The sequence below is a fragment of the Calliphora vicina genome, chromosome 3 (assembly GCF_958450345.1).
Source record: "Calliphora vicina chromosome 3, idCalVici1.1, whole genome shotgun sequence".
NCBI classification, from domain to species: Eukaryota; Metazoa; Arthropoda; class Insecta; order Diptera; family Calliphoridae; genus Calliphora; species Calliphora vicina.
The window spans coordinates 31,922,533-31,945,214 of record NC_088782.1 but is presented as its reverse complement, the minus strand read 5'-3'; the positions used below and the strand labels follow the sequence as shown (position 1 = coordinate 31,945,214).

Below are 22,682 nucleotides of genomic sequence, written 5' to 3'. Positions count from 1 at the left end.
AGGGGCCATTTAGGACAGACCTGAATGGGGTTTGGACATGGTGGGTGAAAGCTGGGAGGGAGTAGATATCAAAACTATATAGGGTATACCCAGTTGTTTCTCAGGGAGGGCGCTACGGGGGGTGGAATTTGTTCCAAAATTGTTGTAATGTTAAAAGTGTTATAGGGGCCATTTAGGACAGACCTGAATGGGGTTTCAACATGGTGCGTGAAAGCTGGGAGGGAGTAGATGACAAAACTATATAGGGTATACCCAGTTGTTTCTCAGGGAGGGCGCTACGATGGGTGGACTTTGTTCAATTACTTTTTTAACATTTATGTTCAAAATGTGATAGGGGCCATTTAGGACAGACCTGAATGAGGTTTGGATATGGTGGGTGAAAGCTGGGAGGGAGTGGATATCAAAACTATATAGGGTATACCCAGTTGTTTCTCAGGGAGGGCGCTACGAGGGGTGGACTTTGTTCCAAATTGGTTTTAACATTTATGTTCAAAGTGTCATAGGGGCCATTTAGGACAGACCTGATTGGGGTTTGGACATGGTGGGTGAAAGCTGGGAGGGAGTAGATATCAAAACTATATAGGGTATACCCAGTTGTTTCTCAGGGAGGGCGCTACGAGGGGTGGACTTTGTTCCAAATTGGTTTTAACATTTATGTTCAAAGTGTCATAGGGGCCATTTAGGACAGACCTGAATGAGGTTTGGACATGGTGGGTGAAAGCTGGGAGGGAGTAGATTTCAAAACTATATAAGGTGTACCCAGTTGTTTCTCAGGGAGGGCGCTACCAGGGGTGGACTTTGTTCAATTACTTTTTTACCATTTATGTTCAAAGTATGATAGGGGCCATTTAGGACAGACCTGAATGGGGTTTGGACATGGTGGGTGAAAGCTGGGAGGGAGTAGATACAAAAACTATATAGGGTATACCCAGTTGTTTCTCAGGGAGGGCGCTACGAGGGGTGGACTTTGTTCAATTACTTTTTTAACATTTATGTTCAAAGTATGATAGGGGCCATTTAGGACAGACCTGAATGGGGTTTCAACATGGTGGGTGAAAGCTGGGAGGGAGTAGATGTCTAAACTATATAGGGTATACCCAGTTGTTTCTCAGGGAGGGCGCTACGATGGGTGGACTTTGTTCAATTACTTTTTTAACATTTATGTTCAAAGTGTGATAGGGGCCATTTAGGACAGACCTGAATGGGGTTTGGACATGGTGGGTGAAAGCTGGGAGGGAGTAGATGTCAAAACTATATAGGGTATACCCAGTTGTTTCTCAGGGAGGGCGCTACGATGGGTGGACTTTGTTCAATTACTTTTTTACCATTTATGTTCAAAGTGTTATAGGGGCCATTTAGGACAGACCTGAATGAGGTTTGGATATGGTGGGTGAAAGCTGGGAGGGAGTAGATGTCAAAACTATATAGGGTATACCCAGTTGTTTCTCAGGGAGGGCGCTACGAGGGGTGGACTTTGTTCAATTACTTTTTTACCATTTATGTTCAAAGTATGATAGGGGCCATTTAGGACAGACCTGAATGGGGTTTGGACATGGTGGGTGAAAGCTGGGAGGGAGTAGATACAAAAACTATATAGGGTATACCCAGTTGTTTCTCAGGGAGGGCGCTACGAGGGGTGGACTTTGTTCAATTACTTTTTTAACATTTATGTTCAAAGTATGATAGGGGCCATTTAGGACAGACCTGAATGGGGTTTCAACATGGTGGGTGAAAGCTGGGAGGGAGTAGATGTCTAAACTATATAGGGTATACCCAGTTGTTTCTCAGGGAGGGCGCTACGATGGGTGGACTTTGTTCAATTACTTTTCTGACATTTATGTTCAAAGTGTTATAGGGGCCATTTAGGACAGACCTGAATGAGGTTTGGATATGGTGGGTGAAAGCTGGGAGGGAGTAGATGTCAAAACTATATAGGGTATACCCAGTTGTTTCTCAGGGAGGGCGCTACGGGGGGTGGATATTGTTCCAAAATTGTTGTAATGTTAAAAGTGTTATAGGGGCCGTTTAGGACAGACCTGGTGGGTGAAAGCTGGGAGGGAGTAGATATCAAAACTATATAGGGTATACCCAGTTGTTTCTCAGGGAGGGCGCTACGAGGGGTGGACTTTGTTCAATTACTTTTCTGACATTTATGTTCAAAGTGTTATAGGGGCCATTTAGGACAGACCTGAATGAGGTTTGGATATGGTGGGTGAAAGCTGGGAGGGAGTAGATGTCAAAACTATATAGGGTATACCCAGTTGTTTCTCAGGGAGGGCGCTACGAGGGGTGGAATTTGTTCCAAAATGGTAACTGATTATTTGTTTTGTTTGTTTATTTTGTTATTTGTAGCTTTGTAAGCGATGTTTTTGCTGAATTTCTCAAACTACCCAGCAAAAACTTCGCTTACAAAGGCTACAATGTCTTTTTAATAATGTCTTTTTTAATAACTTACGTTTTAAGTAGTAAAGTCTAAAAAAAACAAAACAAACAAAACAAAACAAAAAAACTGTTATTCTTTTTTCAAAGAATATTGCATTACTGTGTGAAAACCATTATTTGATGTAAAATGAAATAACTAAGCACTGGTGTAGTGAGCACAACGGCAGACTACCAAACAGAAGGTTGCAGGTTCGAATCGGGTCTGCGACTTACTTTTTTTTTTATTTTTTTGTGTAAATAAAAATTCTATAAATAACTCTACTAACAAAACAACTTATTTCTGGCCAAAATATAAAGGATTACTTTTGGGACATCGCGAACAAAAATAATGACTTCTTACAGTAGAAAAATAAGTAGTTGAATCGTCAAATTCCCCTTATTTTTCGGCTTATTTGTAAGAAAAGTTTTTACAAAAAAATAAAAATAAAAAAGAAATAAGTCGCGGACCCGATTCGAACCTGCAACCTTCTGTTTGGTAGTCTGCCGTTGTGCTCACTACACCAGTGCTTAGTTATTTCATTGTATATCAAATAATGGTTTTCACACAGTAATGCAATATTCTTTTCTGTTTTTCTAAAAATAAACATGCAATAAAAAAAATGGGCAAATTGAAAAAAGTAACATTTTTTTGTTTTGTTTGTATATTTTGTTTTTTTTTTAGACTTTACTACTTAAAAAGTAAGTTATTAAAAAAGACATTGTAACCTTTGTAACCGAAGTTTTGGGCAGGGCAGTATGGTTTTAATTAAATATTTTTTGTATTTGGCGATTTCCAGTCGAAAAAAGTCGGCCTTTTAGATTGTTCAAAAAGTATTAAATATACAATAACAAAAATAAAAATAGTCTGCAATTTGGTACAATTCCATTTTTTATAGTGTAAGCAAAAATAAATACGTACATACATGTTTACGTATTTCTACACAAAAATTCTTCAAAAAAGTATTTGAACAAATTCCACCCCTCGTATCGCCCTCCCTGAGAAACAACTGGGTATACCCTATATAGTTTTTATATCTACTCCCTCCCAGCTTTCACCCACCATATCCAAACCCCATTCAGGTCTGTCCTAAATGGCCCCTATCACACTTTGAACATAAATGTTAAAAAAGTAATTGAACAAAGTCCACCCATCGTAGCGCCCTCCCTGAGAAACAACTGGGTATACCCTATATAGTTTAGACATCTACTCCCTCCCAGCTTTCACGCACCATGTTGAAACCCCATTCAGGTCTGTCCTAAATGGCCCCTATAACACTTTTAATATTACAACAATTTTGGAACAAATTCCACCCCCCGTAGCGCCCTCCCTGAGAAACAACTGGGTACACCCTATATAGTTTTTATATCTACTCCCTCCCAGCTTTCACCCACCATATCCAAACCCCATTCAGGTCTGTCCTAAATGGCCCCTATAACACTTTGAACATAAATGTTAAAAAAAGTAATTGAACAAAGTCCACCCATCGTAGCGCCCTCCCTGAGAAACAACTGGATATACCCTATATAGTTTTGATATCTACTCCCTCCCAGCTTTCACCCACCATATCCAAACCCCATTCAGGTCTGTCCTAAATGGCCCCTATCACACTTTGAACATAAATGTTAAAAAAGTAATTGAACAAAGTCCACCCCTCGTAGCGCCCTCCCTGAGAAACAACTGGGTATACCCTATATAGTTTTTGTATCTACTCCCTCCCAGCTTTCACCCACCATGTCCAAACCCCATTCAGGTCTGTCCTAAATGGCCCCTATCATACTTTGAACATAAATGGTAAAAAAGTAATTGAACAAAGTCCACCCCTCGTAGCGCCCTCCCTGAGAAACAACTGGGTACACCTTATATAGTTTTGAAATCTACTCCCTCCCAGCTTTCACCCACCATGTCCAAACCTCATTCAGGTCTGTCCTAAATGGCCCCTATGACACTTTGAACATAAATGTTAAAACCAATTTGGAACAAAGTCCACCCCTCGTAGCGCCCTCCCTGAGAAACAACTGGGTATACCCTATATAGTTTTGATATCTACTCCCTCCCAGCTTTCACCCACCATGTCCAAACCCCATTCAGGTCTGTCCTAAATGGCCCCTATGACACTTTGAACATAAATGTTAAAACCAATTTGGAACAAAGTCCACCCCTCGTAGCGCCCTCCCTGAGAAACAACTGGGTATACCCTATATAGTTTTGATATCCACTCCCTCCCAGCTTTCACCCACCATGTCCAAACCCCATTCAGGTCTGTCCTAAATGGCCCCTATAACACTTTGAACATAAATGTTAAAAAAAGTAATTGAACAAAGTCCACCCATCGTAGCGCCCTCCCTGAGAAACAACTGGATATACCCTATATAGTTTTGATATCTACTCCCTCCCAGCTTTCACGCACCATGTCCAAACCCCATTCAGGTCTGTCCTAAATGGCCCCTATCATACTTTGAACATAAATGTTAAAAAAGTAATTGAACAAAGTCCACCCCTCGTAGCGCCCTCCCTGAGAAACAACTGGGTATACCCTATATAGTTTTGATATCTACTCCCTCCCAGCTTTCACCCACCATGTCCAAACCCCATTCAGGTCTGTCCTAAACGGCCCCTATAACACTTTTAACATTACAACAATTTTGGAACCAAATCCACCCCCCGTAGCGCCCTCCCTGAGAAACAACTGGGTATAACCTATATAGTTTTGACATCTACTCCCTCCCAGCTTTTACCCACCATGTTGAAACCCCATTCAGGTCTGTCCTAAATGGCCCCGATAACACTTTGAACATAAATATTAAAAAAGTAATTCAACAAAATCCACCCCTCGTAGCGCCCTCCCTGAGAAACAGCTGGGTATACCCTATACAGTTTTAATATCTACTCCCTCCCAGCTTTCACCCACCATGTCCAAACCCCATTCAGGTCTGTCCTAAATGGCCCCTATCACACTTTGAACATAAATGTTAAAAAAGTAATTGAACAAAGTCCACCCATCGTAGCGCCCTCCCTGAGAAACAACTGGATATACCCTATATAGTTTTGATATCTACTCCCTCCCAGCTTTCACCCACCATATCCAAACCCCATTCAGGTCTGTCCTAAATGGCCCCTATCACACTTTGAACATAAATGTTAAAAAAGTAATTGAACAAAGTCCACCCATCGTAGCGCCCTCCCTGAGAAACAACTGGGTATACCCTATATAGTTTTGTCATCTACTCCCTCCCAGCTTTCACGCACCATGTTGAAACCCCATTCAGGTCTGTCCTAAATGGCCCCTATAACACTTTTAATATTACAACAATTTTGGAACAAATTCCACCCCCCGTAGCGCCCTCCCTGAGAAACAACTGGGTATACCCTATATAGTTTTGATATCTACTCCCTCCCAGCTTTCACCCACCATGTCCAAACCCCATTCAGGTTTGTCCTAAATGGCCCCTATAACACTTTTAACATTACAACAATTTTGGAACAAAATCCACCCCCCGTAGCGCCCTCCCTGAGAAACAACTGGGTATACCCTATATAGTTTTGATATCTACTCCCTAACAGCATTCACCCACCATATCCAAACCCCATTCAGGTCTGTCCTAAATGGCCCCTATAACACTTTTAACATTACAACAATTTTGGAACAAATTGCACCCCTCTTAGCGCCCTTCCTGAGAAAGAAGTGGATATGCCCTATATAATTTTGACATCTACTCTCTCCCAGCTTTCACCCGGTATCTCAAAACCCCATTCAGGTCTGTCCTAAATGGCCCCTATAACGCTTTGAACATTAATGTAAACAAAGTAATCGAACAAATTCCGCCCCTAGTAGCGCCCTCCCTGAGAAACAACTGGGTATACCCTATACAGTTTTGAGATCTACTCCCTCCCAGCTTTCACCCACCATATCCAAACCCCATTCAGGTCTGCCCTAAGTGGCCCGCCAATGAACTTGAATACTACATATTCAAACTGCAATTTTAATCTTAATATGAAGACGTTTTTTTTATTTTTTAACTAAAAGTTTAAATTTAAGGTATTTTCTTTAATTGGTGAATAAAAATAATTAATTTTATTATGTTTTTGCCAAAAAAAACTATGTTTTTCAAATTTACTTTATTTAACAGTGCTATGTTAAGTAGTTAACATATATGTGGGACGTATTTAACTTACGAATTTAACTTCACACCCTTATCAATTTTGACAGAACATTTAAGACGAGAATACGAACCTAAGAAGAATCGGCGTAAAAATCTGTCCTTAGGGATAATGCGATCTCAATCTATACTAATGGTCCAAAGAGGAAACTGCAGATTCTTTAATGATCTTGAAATTTTCTCTAATGATCTTGAACTTTGGGTAACTGACAAATATCCATTTTTTAAGTGTAAATTTACTTCATATTATTAAATGAGAATTCAATCTAGAGTCATCTACCATTGATATCTACATTGATAGTCTTGCAGCAAGCAAGGCTCTTAGATCCAAGGTGGTGAAGTCGAAATGTCTACTAGATTCAATACATAATCTAACTCAGTTTGGACGTCACCATGTTGAGCTAAACCGGGATCCCAAGACATGAGGTCATCCGTGGGAAAGACGATGCTAACGAATGTGCTATAAACGGATTGTCCTTGGTTATGCTGTGATATTCATTCGCATCCCTTTGAATATCGAATATGAATGTAGGATGGGAACTCAGAGGGTTGGCACCGGATATCAATAACGATCTGGCCCTCGTTATAAGTATACTTAAGCTACGTTTCAGCATACACCGTAATCGGCACCGAAAACGAAATTCCATACATTTGCACCGAAAAAAAGTTCATTTCAGAAATCGACAACGAAAATTGGGAACGAAACGGCACCGATTAGTAACGAAAAACCTGTCATTTGGGGCCGGAACGAAAACAACTTCAAGTATGTCGTTTTCGGTGCTGTAGGAACGAAATTATTTTAATTATTTTCTTATTTCAAATTTGAAGAAAATCAAAATGAATAAAAAAATTAATTTTCTTTACTGGAAGAGGAAAAAATAATAGATTTTGTCAAAAATGATGAAATTCTATTTAATGTGCGACATCCAAAATTAAAAAAATAATTTCGTTTCTGTTTTATGCCGCAACGCACCCAACTGAAACGAAAACAATTCAGAAACGAGACGGTGACGAACGCCAACGTTTTTCAGTTTCAGTTTTCGTTATCGGCAAACGTAACTTTACTAGACACTGTAGCTACTGCATAAATTGTTTGCACAGGAGAGGAGGCAGATTCGCCACAACAACTTCTATATTACTTTACAGTTCTACAGTATGGTTCTCACGTAAACCGCATGAATTGCAGACCCTTCCATTATAGGGTTGTGGATTATATTTCTCCGTGTACAATTAAAATAAATAAGGACTATGCGATCGACTATGCAGAACACGATGTGATTGAATCTCTTTAAAATCATCCAAATGAAAACTAATTGGAGAATGTGCATTTAAACAAAACCTAATCACTGATTTAAGGATATAACAATGGGCTTCAAAGTTTCCGAGTGTAGTCGCTAAATGCGGGAGATCCATGTAACCTTAACTAATGTGTTTTCCTGTACAATGGTATATTCGCATAAACACTTGATCTACAATTATGCGGTAATGATAAAATCATGTACGATTCACTTAAATCGAATGGCTTTATCATTAGTTAAGCCCGTGCTTAAACTACTTCTTTGTCATCGGAAAGTGCAGGTACGTTCTGACTTTTGCACTTGCAAGATCACCTGATATTTTGTCAAATATCAGAAGGACAAAATCTGCAACATTTCAATAGTACTGAAAAGTTATAGCATGGAAATATTAACGATTTAAAGGGCGTCAGCACGATTGTTTGTGGCAGAAATTTCCTGCTGGAATTCATGCTTGTTGAAAAAGTTGGCATCCTTGACATCCTGAACTAAAGTTAATATTTCTGCTGTGATACAAACCTTAACATTTACAAAATACTACAAAATACAATGCCCCCATTTGGTGTCCCCAAAACATCCCTTTAACTACGCTTTAAGGCATTTAGCAAAAAAAAAACAGAATTCAAAGTAAATGTTAAATTTACGTAAGTTTATTTTGAAAAATTTTCAATAAACTGTAGCTTTAGTTTACACAACACATGCCACTAACGTTTCTTTATCTTTCTCATGTGACACTTTCTACAACATACACACACACACACACATCCATACGTAATGTCCTTGCTATTGTGTGAATCCTTTATATAAACGATTTTGTATGGATGCATGTTATATAAAAATGTTTGGTCTGATAATGTGTTACTATGGTTTGTTGTAAAATGCAAAAAAAAAACACTCTAGAAAAAAGTATTACAAAGGGACATTTTAAATTTTCGTTATTGTTGTTACTTGTTATAATTTTTGTTTTACTTTGGAAAAAAAAAATACAATGATTTTAGTTTACAAACATTTCGCTTTGGTGAAAGGAAGAAAACTCGAATTGTCAACAATTTATAGAAATATTTGATATACAAAATAACAAAAAACAAAAAAGCTTAAAAAACGGCATTCAATGAATCTGGGTTTATCTGCGGACACAGATTCATTTTGTAGTATGAGTAAACTTTGTTTATTGAGGGAGGGCCAACGAAAGATTACGATACCATATGACTTTAACTTAAGTTTGATAAGAGGCAAGCAGCAGAAGTGTCAGTAGTTTTGAAACATCGCTCTTAATAATTTCTTTTACAACTTTCCTAAACATTCCAATGGTATTCCCTGACTTTCTCATATATTATTGTACAAAAATCCTTTAGGTTATCAGTACCCATTTTTGTTTCACTTACCAAATGTATGACAAATTCAGATTACAGCCCCTATTTTGTATTCAGCTTCTGATGTAAAGTTCAGATGAATTCACACATCTTTCAACTAGTATTTTAAAAAACTCAGTTCAGTTGCAGTTAATATGCTGAAATAACATTCAAACACAAGTCGGCAGACACTAGAAAAATCCAAGTTTTATAAACTCTTACTTTTTACTACTCCATTTTTATTCAAACTATTTTAAAAATCTTTGTATCTCTCCTTGAAGCAACGTGCCAAAGATTGTCCCATTGTGACCTCAACGTTCGTCTTTGTATACATATGTGTCGTATGAGTGACATTTAATTAAAATTTATGCAACGAAGAGAAAAATTATTCTACAATTTCCATTTATTTCGTTGTATGTATAGAGTAAGAATAAATACAACAAAAGATAAAGAGGAAGCAAAGGAAAATAAAAGAAGGAATACAAAATAAAAACAACAACAACAAATAAAGAGAGTGAGAGTAAAAAAAAACATAAAATAACACATTGTTAATTTTCATGTCTATATATTGGTAGTGTTAAATTTATATATTTAAAACATAGTAAATGTTGTGCTACTAACACTGACACACATGAATACAAGTACATATTTATTTATAAAGTAATACAATTTTAAAGGAATGAATTCATTTTTGAATAATTTTTAAAATATAATTTGATACACTAGGTCAAGCAACAATATCGTTGAGAGCAACTGAAAAGTCTTGGAATCAATGAAAAACAAATATTTTTGTCATAAAGTAAGTAAATAGGTCTGAAGAGGGGTGTACTACAAAAAGTACACTTCCACTCGGAGACCCATAGGATCCATTGAGATACCTTTTAGAAATATTACTAGGTGTAAACTAGATGTGAAGAGAATAAAAGAAATTGGAGAGAAAAAGTCAGCTGATTTAAAGAGAACTAAAGTGAAAAACCCAGTCCAAAGAAAAGGACAGGAAATAAGTATAGACTGGGATTCTCAGAGTCCTAAATTACCAGCATATTCCCCTAATAAAGCCTAAAAGTTTACCTAGGTCATATCTAGCTATATCCCCCAGTTCATCATGGAATCTTTCCCCTGAACATTTTTGCAAGAAACCCTGTAATCTAGGTCTGTAATGACTGCTTGCATTCTTGTACATTATATTTATGTGTGTGTATTATAGTGAATTATAAACGTGTATTTGTATATAAACACATAGTGACTATTTAAAATCTTGTTGTGTAAATTAGAATAAATAAAGAGTTGTTTCAATTTTAAACTACTGAACTGCTTTTATTTGAAATCAAAAGCATCCAGTTTATTTAAAGAAAATAAACCACCGTTTTTAAAAGGTAAAAACGTTACAACATGTTGCAACCTATAGAAGTCCGGTGCGCCCATATCCCATTTACCAATGAACATAAGCGTAGCTAGACTATTATTCTGGGGTGGGCAAATATACCCTCTTCCCAAAAAGAAAATCACACTATCCTCTTCAGCTATATTATATATTGTTAAAATTTCGCAATCTATGCAAGGTATACATTTAAAGAAATGTATTAAGGAATATGAATTCGGCTATTGAAAAATGTAAAAAATAAGGCAGCAATTAAAATAAAGAAAAACAAGTATGGAAGTATGGTCGGTCAAGCCCGACCATCTAATACCCTACACTAAGTAAAAGAGCAAAAACATTTTTCTTTTAAAATTTCAATAATTTATATTTTGTGTGATTTTTGGAAGTGGGCCTTATATGGGGGCTATGACCAATTATGGACCGATCACCATGAAATTAGGTCGTGTGATTTATGTCTCTATGAAAGTTTACTATGTTGAATTTTGTGAGTATACCAACATTTTTAAGCGATTTATGCACGTTAAAGTGATTTTCGGAAGCGGGTCTATATGGGAGCTATGACTAATTGTGGACCGATCGTAACAAAATTTGGTGACATGAATTTTGTATATATAAAACTTGTTTGGAACGCAATTTATTGAGATACATTTTTATATTAAACATTTATGACCAATAAAGTCCAATTTCGGAAGGACAATTGTATGGGGGCTAGGTGAAATAATGGCCCGATTTCAGCCAGTTTCAATAGGCTTGGTCATTGGGCCCAAAAAATAATATGTACCAAATTTGTACGAAATATCTTCAAAATTGCGACCTGTACTCTGCGCACAAAGTTTACATGGACAGCCAGCCGACCAGCCAGACGGACGGACGGACATCGTTTAATCGAGTGATTCTAAGTCGATCGTTATACTTTAAGGTGGGTGTTAGACTAATACTTTTTGGGCGTTACAAACATTTGCACAAACGCTTTATACCCTCCCCACTATGGTGGTGTAGGGTATAAATACATTTCTAGAGCTAAAATTGTATAGATATTTATTTGGTTTCAGGTCTCTCTAAAAGGATAATTTCCATAAAGTGTTTGTTTAAAATGACCTATAGAAATTTAATTCGAAGTGTACATTTCTTAACAAATTTGATATTAATGTTTATGAATAAGTAAAATGTTGCTTGTCTGGTTTATGCATCATGAAAAATTCATGATTTTGAAACATAATGGCGATTTGGGCGAAAACGGAAATTATAAGTCCGTTTTTGATAACAAATTTGAGTTTAGGATATAAACGGTTTTCCAATAAGGACTTTCGATCATTGACAGTTGATAGCGACCATATTGTTGAAGTTACAGCTGTCGAAGAATGGATATAGTGCTCAACAACATGTGCTAATAATATTTTTTTTTTTATCAAAATGGATGTTCAGTTCGGGAAAAGTTCCGTGCGATTCGCCCATACGTCAAAGCATATTGAATATGCAATAAAAAAACTATGATTTCAGATTATGAATTCATACATTTAACATGCGGATATCCTGTTTGTACAGTAAATTTTACAATGTATGAGTGTGTTTTTAAACTTTTACAATAATATGCAAGAACTTGTCTATACACAGTTTGTATGTATTGAAATTGTTCATGGCACTGATGTGTATTTGTATAAGTGAGAGTTTGTTTTTTTTTTAAATTATTACATCCCAGCAGTTCTAGGATACAGTCCCAAACTAGTGAATTTACCCATCATTTATGGTGACAACTAGTTACATTACTAGCTACGTGCATGTCCTAAGCAGGAGTTCATCCTTTTTCATTACAATGATACAGTTTGATATCTGGCCCAAAGTAGTCAATGCATTGGATTCATATACCGGTTACATAGAGTCAGTTACCTTACTAACTACCAAACTGGTTACATGATTGGCTACATAACTAGTTACTTCAACATGTACCGGTGCTAATTGACCTCAAGTACTCAGTTAATAATACATCTCATAAATAGTCTAATAAGTAACCGATTGTGAACAAAACTTCCTTCGTCATTTCTTCAGTAGAAAGCAGTAAAATACAAATAAATGTTTAAAGTGGCTACACTCTAGATTACTTAGATACACTTAAGTGATTATTGACTTATCGCTAGATTACCTGGGATGTATAAAGTAACCAAATTGCCTTATCTCGGCACTACAAAGAGCAGATATGAGTCGAATGACCCAAAATATATAAATTGGATTCGGCCAAATGGTCAGATATTAATGACAATTACTGTCTATAAAGGATACATTGACTACTTGTTTAACTGCTGGAATGCAACACATTCTTATACATACACATATACATTTTTGGGAAACATTAAATTGTAGTGTTAAAGCAAAAACAAGAACAAGAAAAACAATAACAACAACATCTACACTAACAAAAGTTGCTTGTTGTTTTTGTTTATGTTACACATTGCGTTCTTTATGGCGTATGAGTGACATGTAATTACACTTGACTGCATCATAAGTAACACTTTTATGTTGGCCAAGTGTAAATAAAATGTTTTACGCTTAAACACATTCATGCTCATAAAAACGCACAGAGCTACAGAGAGATGGAAAATGAGAGAAAGATGCAGAGGAAGAGAAAAGAAGCATTTGCCAAAAGAAAAGAGCACGAGGCAAGTAGGAACAGGCTGTTTTTAAATATAAGCTCAATATAATTAGTTTAAAAGCAATCATACGATTTCCTAAATATCATCTTTGGATCTTATTCTATTGTGCTTATTTGTACTTATTTTTGGGGGTTTTGAAACAGCATATCTCCTTAATGTCTAAATCTAGAGAAACATTTAAATAAGGGAGTAAATAGATATGCAATATATGAAGTGTAATGCAATTATTAAAACGATTTTATAATAAATGATGTATCAAAAAAATGGACTAATCTTCCTAAAACAAACAACTTATTTCTTAGTCTCCGCTTTATTGTGATGTATCCCAGATTATTAAACCCCAAATACAATTTTGAATTCGACATACGATGGCGCCTCTCGAGCTTTATTCATAAGTATTAAAAAACTTTCCATCGAGTCTATTGTCGAGATTTGAAAACAATACGTTTGGTTAATGCGCCTACTCACCACCAGAGGCTCTGCAACCGTTTCTAATTTAAAACATAACGGGCAATTACAGAGTTGTCATACAAAAAGATTTCTTCTCCTTTCACCACCTTTCCTTCTAAAATCTATCCCGTTTCCAAAGAAAGTAACACGATTATATATAGGCATTAATACCTGAGTGTTACTTCTCTTAAAAAAGAAAATCTGAGTCCCTCAAATCGGATGTTAACAAGTTTACTCTCTCCCAATTAAATACAATGTTATTACATTCAGAGTTATAGTAGAATAGTTCGTCGAAGGGCGTTCTACATTATACATATATCTTATCTTTATCTTTATCGACGTAATTTCGGAAGCCTTGTAATTCGACGTCTGCTGAATAGTATGATGATAAAAGTTGGTGCATATAAAATGTCTCCATTTTTATTGAATATTGTACTATAATGCAGCCAATAGATGTATTTTTTAGGACTAAAAGAAAGTTAAGATGGCCTAGAATATGATCATAATACTGCTCCTAACACAAAGCTATTTATTCTGGTATAAAGCAGAATAAGCTCACGTATGCCTGTACTTGGTCTCTGCAGTATTGTGATACATCTATGGTTACAGAATTGATGAGCTCTTTTGAAACTGACATAAAAACATTACGATTAAAAAAGGGGAGTGTATATTCTAGTTTAGGTTGCTAGACTCCATCTGTACTCTAAAGGAATTAATCTCTGCTATCAAATAAGCTTTGATATTATCGAATATCAGAGGATATTTTGCAGAAATATTTATTGATAGATAAGGTAGCTGGTATTCAATATAACTGGACACTGCACCATTGCATCACAATTAAAAAGGAAAAGGAACGGTGTCTCATCTATTCTGTTGATTCCTAGCATTAACATATTCAGGGAACAAATACTATGTTTCCCGTTTTTTCATGATTGAAAAAGTTGTCAATGATGAGAGATTTTGATCTTCTTTCTTATGGGGGAGCTTGTCTCACTGTCTCCTACACGCAGAGAAAAAATATAGTTGGGCATGGTTACTGTAACCATTTCAATATTGTTACAAGTTTTTTTTTTATATTATAGTCACAGTAACCATTTACATGATTGTGGTAACCATAATATGGCTAATTTACGATTCACATGATTTTAGCAATCATATATATGGTTACAGTAAACAAATATATGTTTGTGACAACCATTCATATGATGAAGGACTTATCATATTATGGTGCTATCGGCTTAAAGCTTATCATAATCTGAGAACAACATATTATGATAAAATTATTCATCATAAATATGGTTGCCACAAACATATATTTATTTACTGTAACCATATACATATATGGTTGATACAATCATGAGAATCGTAAATTAACCATATTATGTTAACCACAATCATGTAAATGGTTACTGTGACTATAATATTGTTAAAAATCTTGTAACACTATTTAAATGGTTACAGTAACCATGCCCAATTATATTTTTTCTCTGCGTGTAGTTTTGTAACTTTCTCTATTGTGATAAGTTTGTTATTCCGCTTGTTCATCAGAGAAACTTATTAGTTTAGCATGGATATCAAACCACCGCGCTTGGTTTGATTTATCTGCTTTATTGGCCCATAAGTATCATAATGGGATAAATTATGGTTGGACCCAAGTGAGCAGCTTGAAGAGTGGCGTCTAACGTTGTATTTGTACAATTTTTGGAATTGGCGGGTACAAAGAAGAAGAAACGGTATCCAATATATTCTATCTGAGCCTTAACTAAATTGAAGAGCTAATAAATATGAATCTCAGGCCAATTGTCTTGTTCATCAGAGGATCGGATTGGTTTAGTATGACAACAAAGCGCGGAGACAGATCGATCTGCTGCTTTGCACCCTTCATATCACAGCGGGAACAGGGTAGAAGTATGGCTGCCGTCGTAACCTAATGCAGCCTAATTCTAATTTGTATACTCCTCACCATGGTGATACGATTGTCATGCAGTTTGTTATTTCCAGGAAGTGTTTTTTTTCCGAGAGCTATTTCCGGTTAAAATGGAAAAGTTACAACCGAACAAATTATATTCAACAAATAAATTAAAAAAAACTCTTCAGATTTACATACATTCAAAATTATTGCTATTGAAAATTGATAAAGCCTATACAAAAATGGTTGAATTTGTGCAGTAGAACCGTATAGAAATTTGACAGCTGACAGTTTAGGATTAGTAAAAAAGGAGTATTACAAGAGAGAACAACACGTTTATAAACAATATTTAAGAAATAATGAAAGTTTTATGGTCATGACAGTACGAGCAATATCCTGCTAAGCGCTGAGGCGTATTTTCACCTTGATAAATTTGTTCCGTGTCAAAAAAGAATCCACACGTGTCATTAAGACCATACTTCGCCCAAAATGAGGCTGTTATTATTACAATATCGCGATAATTTAATAGAGATCTTTCTTTCTAAATTGGATGCTATTGATGTGAATGACATATAAGACGTTGCACATTCCGCTATACAGTCCATGTGTGCTCCGAAAGACCAGTGTATAGTGTGCTGAACTATTAATCTGAGGGTTCGATTCCTGCCAGAGGCTCTGGGTGTATCTGCAGACAAGCATGAGGGATTTCATGGTCGTGTACTCTCTCGTTTCGGTGATCACAACTGGTCCCCAAGATCGTGTGATTTAATACCATTAGTCCATGCGCTCCGATAGACTAGACGGTAGAGTGCTGGGCTATCAATCTGAGGTCGCAGGTTCGATTCCCGCCAGAGACTATGGCTGTATCTGCAGATAAGCAACAAACTTCGCAGTTTGTGTTTGTTAAAAAAAATCCAAAATGGTCATGGAAAATTTCAACAAAAGAGTCCGTATTTGCAAACACTATCACCTGCTAAATTTCGAAATACATTTTCAGTCACACCTCATGCAACATGAAGCATTTATTAAAAACAAAGTAATTACAGTGTACGATTTTTTAAACTATTTCTCACCTACAAACAAAACAGTTTTCTTTTTGGTACAAGTACTTAACTAAATTTGTTTATTTATTACTTTTTTTTAAATTTATTTTATTTTCGTGTTTTTTTTTTATTTAATTTTAATACTCAAAAGAAACATATCACAAATTATATTTACAAATAAAAATATTTTTTAAACTTAATTCCAGAAAGAGTAAATAGTTGCGGTTCATATATATTGTCCTATAGAGTGTGAAGAAATTTTGAGTTAAATGAAAATACAACCCTGCTGTATTAGGAGATGCAAAAATTCGTAATAAAAGATTTTAAAATCAGTCTTGCTAATAAAGTTGTGTTAAAATCATGATTTCTAAATTGTTTTTTAACTCGGTAGGACAATATAAAATGTAGTTATTTAGGGACTTACATTTACTATTCGTTTTTGTTTTTAATATTTTCTTTTTTAATTTAATGCTAGTGTTTTTTGTTTTGTTATTAAATTCATTGTCTTTGTTTTGCGTTAATTTTTTATTAGTTACTTCTTATGTAATTATTACCAGCACCACTACCACCACTAGCATTATTATTACTGCCACTATTTCCACTACCATTGCCATTATAGAAACCATTTTGTTTTGAGACTTTTTTAACTTTAACTGTTTCTGCATCAGCTTCAGCTACCGTGGGTGGTCCCCAGGATACTTGTCGTTTCATTGATGGTTTACGATCTATTTTATCAGTTATGGGTGGAGTTTTATTCTGTAATTTTATATAAAATTCTCGAATCGTTTAATTAAATTGTTTTGTTTATTTATTTATTTATTTTTATATATTGTTGTGTTTCTTTAGTTTCACCATTCATTTGTTGTATACTACATGCTGTGTGGCAGTTCAGGCAAATTATGTTTGAAAAATAATTAAATTTCGTTTAAATGTTTTAGCATGCACTTTAAATTGAAATTTAAGAAATGGGAAATAAGTATTTAATGAGAGATTATATTATTAGGTAGTTATAAATAAAGTTTGGTTTAAATGTCGTTTAAACATCAATTTGCTATTTAAAGACAGTTTAAACCTTCTTAATCAGAATCAGAGATTACTGAGTGTTGAGCTTAACCTAACAAAACATTTTGATTGTTGTAGATAAAGATACACATTTAACATGTATTAACCTATTTTCAAAAACATCATTTAAAGGCAGGTTTTAAGTTATTTCCTTTTCATTAATTTTAGCAACATACTGACAAATATTTAGCAGTAAAATACAAAATACATCTATATATATCAAAAGAGTAACTTTACTGGGTGACTGACTGATTCATCATCGCCCAGCCCAAACGCCAAAAAGTACATTTGTATATGATATATAGATCCACTAAGAAGGGTAAATTCGGTAACCTTATATCATCTAAACTAATACAGAAACAAGAAAGATTTAAAACACATCTTTATCTACTTAAAAAAATAGCAGACAAGTGTTTGGAACTTTTTGGAAATTCAAACCATTTAGAGGATAAAACGGGTATAACTATGTTTTGGTACTTTTTTGGCACCCTAAGTATATTTTAAACAAATAGTCCAAATACAAATTTGGTACCTTTTGGGAACTCGAACCATTTAGAGGTAAAAACCCTCAGTCCGATTTCAATGAAATTTCACATGCGCAAAGGGGAAGTGCTGTCGAGTTTAAGTTTAGAATTTGGACCAGAGGTCCCAAAGTAGGACACCACGGGTATGGTAAATTTTAAAAATGATCCTATTTATTCGTTTGTTTTCCGATTTCTCTTATACCTTAGGAGATATTCGCATTTGAAAATTCAATTTTCAACATTTTTACCCACCCTTCTCCAGTTTTTTGATGACCGCGGTTCCAAATATATCCAGATTTTCTCTATTTTTCTTTTATAGGATTAACAACAGATCTATATATCAAAGAATGAATGGTTTAAAAATCATGACTAAGTCCAAAGTTACATGCATTTGAATTTAAAAAAATTAAAAAAGCGATTTTTCGCTATTTTTTTGAGAAAAAAGTACTTTTATTCTTTTTAAGTTATCTAAAAAATTTCTAAAAGGATGTATAATGAATTTGTACTTTTTGAAAACCTAACTTTACATCAAATATTGTAAATGAAAAAAAAATATAATTTTTGATACTGAGGGGACCAGGTCCATTCAAAAAACGCCTATTTTTTCTGTAAAATTCAACTTTAGGGCAAAAATTCTGAAATCGGATAGTCGATATCAAAATATAGTAACCCATTTTAGATGGCCCAATATGTTCTTAATTATTTTGTAAAGGGTTCCGATAATCCCGCCCCTGGTATTGATATTATAGCAAAAAAACGAAAATATACCATTTTTGAAATTTTTCAATACTTTTTTGGGAATTGCGGAATTCCTGATTACAAATTGCAAAATTTGTTTTTATTTTTCCATTTTCGATAAAAATATCTATATAAGTGTAAAATTTCATTAAAAAATATTTATAAATAAAAATTTTATTTCAATTTGAAAAATTTGTATCTATGCAAAAACTCAATAAAAAGCATTTTTGTCATATTTTTCAAAAAAGTATTCCATGAATTTTTTAATTATCAAAAGCTATATACATTATTGAAAAGTAGATAAAATCCTCTATCCGTTGAAATATAACATGTCTGTCTACCTTATGTTTATTACGTGGCAAATTAATTAAGAAAAACTTAACAACGATATTTTCAAAGTTACAACTTTAAAAAATCATAAATATGTTGTATTACAAATGTTTTTCAAATTGTTCCTTTTATTTAAATAAAATACATGTTTTACCTTTTAAATAAAGAAATCTTTTGAAAATTGGTTGGAAAATGGCTGAAAGAAACGCAAACTTTTTTTTTTTTTAAATTTTCTTTTCGATCTCTGTTGATCGTGAGGCAGTAAAATATTTTTTTTGCGGGATTTTTGTTTCCAAAATTTTAGCTTCCGCGCGCCAAGAACGAATCAAACCAATTTCGGATACTCTGTTCCAAAGGAAAGGGCATCCCAGAGAGACCGATCTGCATCGAAACAAAAAATAGTGCACGGTCTTCAATTCGCATGGTACCCAATTTCCCTACTTTTATTTGAATCCTGATACTCGCAAACGTTTAGAAATTGCTGCTTGAGTAGCTCCCAATGATTTTGAATGCTCTTGTTGAGTTTGACAAAAATCTTCTTGGGGTAATGCCTTCAATTCTTTGTCTTCAAACTTTTTTGGCTGTCCTGGGCGATCTTTGTCTTCCGTGTCGAAATCACCACTTCTGAACCGAACAAACCATCTCTAGCACGTTGGAATCGATTGAACACATTCACCATAGGCTTCGGTGAGCAAGCGGTGTGCTTCAGCGTCACTTTTTTCAAATTAAAGCAAAACTTTCTGCATGTGACGCTTTGTTGGCACAAAATTCGACATTTTCGAAACAAAAAAAACGTTGTTGTTTACAAAGTATAATGTTCAGTAACTAAGTGAGAATTAATGTCAGATATGTGCCCTTCAGAATGACATATAAATTATTAAAAACAAAAGCTGCTTTCAAAAGATACGCCATCAGTTGTGAATCCCGTATTTTTAAGTTTTTCACCAAATATTTTAAGCACATGAATACAAATTTGAGTCATTAAAGACATATCTGTATCACAAAAATGTTTGCCAAAATGGAGTACTTTAAAATTTCAAACTTGACGGGAGATATGGAAAGAGGGATATGGAAAATTGGTACTTTTTCTTATAAGTGTATTTTTTTAATACATTAAATTAATTATGTTATAAACATAATAGTTGGCTGATATGCTTTTGAATAAAGAAAGAAAAAAGATAGGGGTCTTAATAGTATTATGGTACCAAAAAAGGAGAACTAATGGTACTTCTGTCTATAATAATGAATCTAGACTCAATAAATTAAACTCACATGATCCTTACTGAGTTAGAATCTACAGTAAAGGAACTTACAGGAACTTTTTTTCCTACTAATAGTACCTTTTTAATTTTTTATAATAAACATGAAATTGTGTAATTATAGTTTCGAGTGAATGAAAATTCAAAATGGATAATTAATAGTACTATTCCTGAATGAGTTAGAATCCCCAAAATGTGAATCCTTTCTTCGTCTTAATGGTACTTTTTGAATTTCCTATAATAATGAACCTAGAAATATAAAATTAAGCATTCATGAATGTAAAATGTTGAGTGAGAATGTAAAATGTTGATCTTTATGATACTTTGTCTTTATAGTAATGATAGCTCATCAATGAGCTATAATCCACATTACAATGAACCAATAAACATGCAACTGGAGACATGTTATCCTAAATGAGTGAGAATTCACAAAGGGAGACTTAATAGTACTTTTTCTTTCTTCTAATGGTACTACTAAGCTTATATGGTCTACAAAAAGTATTTAAATTTATAACTACCGTAAATATTAATGTATGATTCAGACTACCGATTTAGCGTAGGATATTATAATTAAAATCGTTGGTAAAATCATATAATGCTATATCCTTAAATGACTATATCAAATTTCCATTATTAAACAATTTTAAATTGCGATTAGATTGGCGAAACAAACCGGGTCGTCTAGTATTACATACATTTTGTGTCTCTGCAACTGCTAACAAAATTTGTAATTTTGCTTTTCCAAATATTTTATTTTATTTAAAATAACATTAATAATGCCTATTGAACTAACTAACAACCACTTTTTGTTAAACACACACACATTATTATTACTAGTAATTTGAAAAGTTTTTCCAAATAATACACTTGACTTGTATTCAAACACATGTCAGCAATCACTATAATTTATATTAAATATTAGAATATTGTAATTATAATTGTTGTAAAAACATACAAACGCACATAAATAAATACTTTGGAAAATGGTGAAAATATTTACAAAATTAAATGTTAGATAACATGCTTTTATTTTGTGTGTGTAATAGTTCAAACATTTACAAATACATGCATTCACAGATACCTAAATATATACATACATACATGTATAATTACATAAACATATTTACATTTACATTTATGGCACTTAATAAATTACATTTTTAAATATTTTGGGGGGGGGGGAAACAAAAATAAAATAAATAATATTTACACACTATGTTTAACTTGAATAAGGTGAAATTTAAGGCAAGATAATCATTCAGTCTATAAATTTGTAATAAATCTTTATAAATCATACACAAATTTACATATGGGGAATTTCATGTCAAGTGAACCAACTTTTAAAATCGATGTCTTCCGATCGGGATGAAATTTGCACCAAGGTTTGACCTGTTGGATAGTAATTCAGACACAATTTTTAGAGTGGGCCATTTTTTTTTCATAAAATAAAGCTTAGATATTTTCCTTGTGGACCTATTTGGTCGCTTAGTGGGATGCGAGTTCGATATCTATCAAAAAAAAATGTTTTATAACTCAAAACATGGAATTTTTTTACTTTTTTTGCAAAATCAAAAACTTTGTTGATTTTTTTTCGAAAGCTCAGATATTTTCCTTGAAGACCTGTTTAGTCGCTTAATGGGATGCGAGTGGGATATCTATCAAAATATATGTTTTGTAACTCAAAATATACAATTTTTTACTTTTTTTTTGCAAAATCTAACTTTTATTAAAAAGGGCCATTTTAAATTTTTTTTCGACATCGATTTTAAAAGTTGGTTCACTTGACGCGAAATCCCCCATATGTATTTGTAAAAAAATCCGTAAAATTTAAAAACCGTTAATTTCATTTCTGGTCTAAAAGTCCTTAGATTTTATGCAAATTAAACTCAAATCAGTCTGTCTTGATAAGAATTGAGGTTGTTACACTCTTAACTATCAACTCTCTGTCAATATTTTACCCACCAGAAGTAATCTATTGGATAGTTGTCGGAGGAAGGTTTGTTTACAAGCAATCGGTTATTGGACTGTCTATAATATGTCTCTTTAACTGACTATTTGAAGTCAATTAGCACCCGTACCGTTAAATAACTAGTTATGTAGCTGATCAATTAA

At 34.2% G+C, this 22,682-nt stretch overlaps 1 protein-coding gene across 5 annotated transcripts in view; it reads right to left on the bottom strand.

The window, feature by feature from the left end:
• axo (axotactin) overlaps nt 1–22,682 on the bottom strand; it is a 203,314-nt gene that overhangs the window by 4,003 nt on the left and 176,629 nt on the right. Inside the window, exon 21 of one of the 5 annotated variants that reach the window (XM_065505193.1) lies at nt 16,702–17,413. The exons of the other annotated variants lie outside the window; for them this stretch is intronic. Within the exon in view, the coding sequence (XP_065361265.1) occupies nt 17,186–17,413 (228 nt within the window). The 3' untranslated portion in view covers nt 16,702–17,185. Of the gene's footprint in view, nt 1–16,701; nt 17,414–22,682 lie in introns of those variants that run through there. 5 annotated transcript variants of the gene reach the window in all.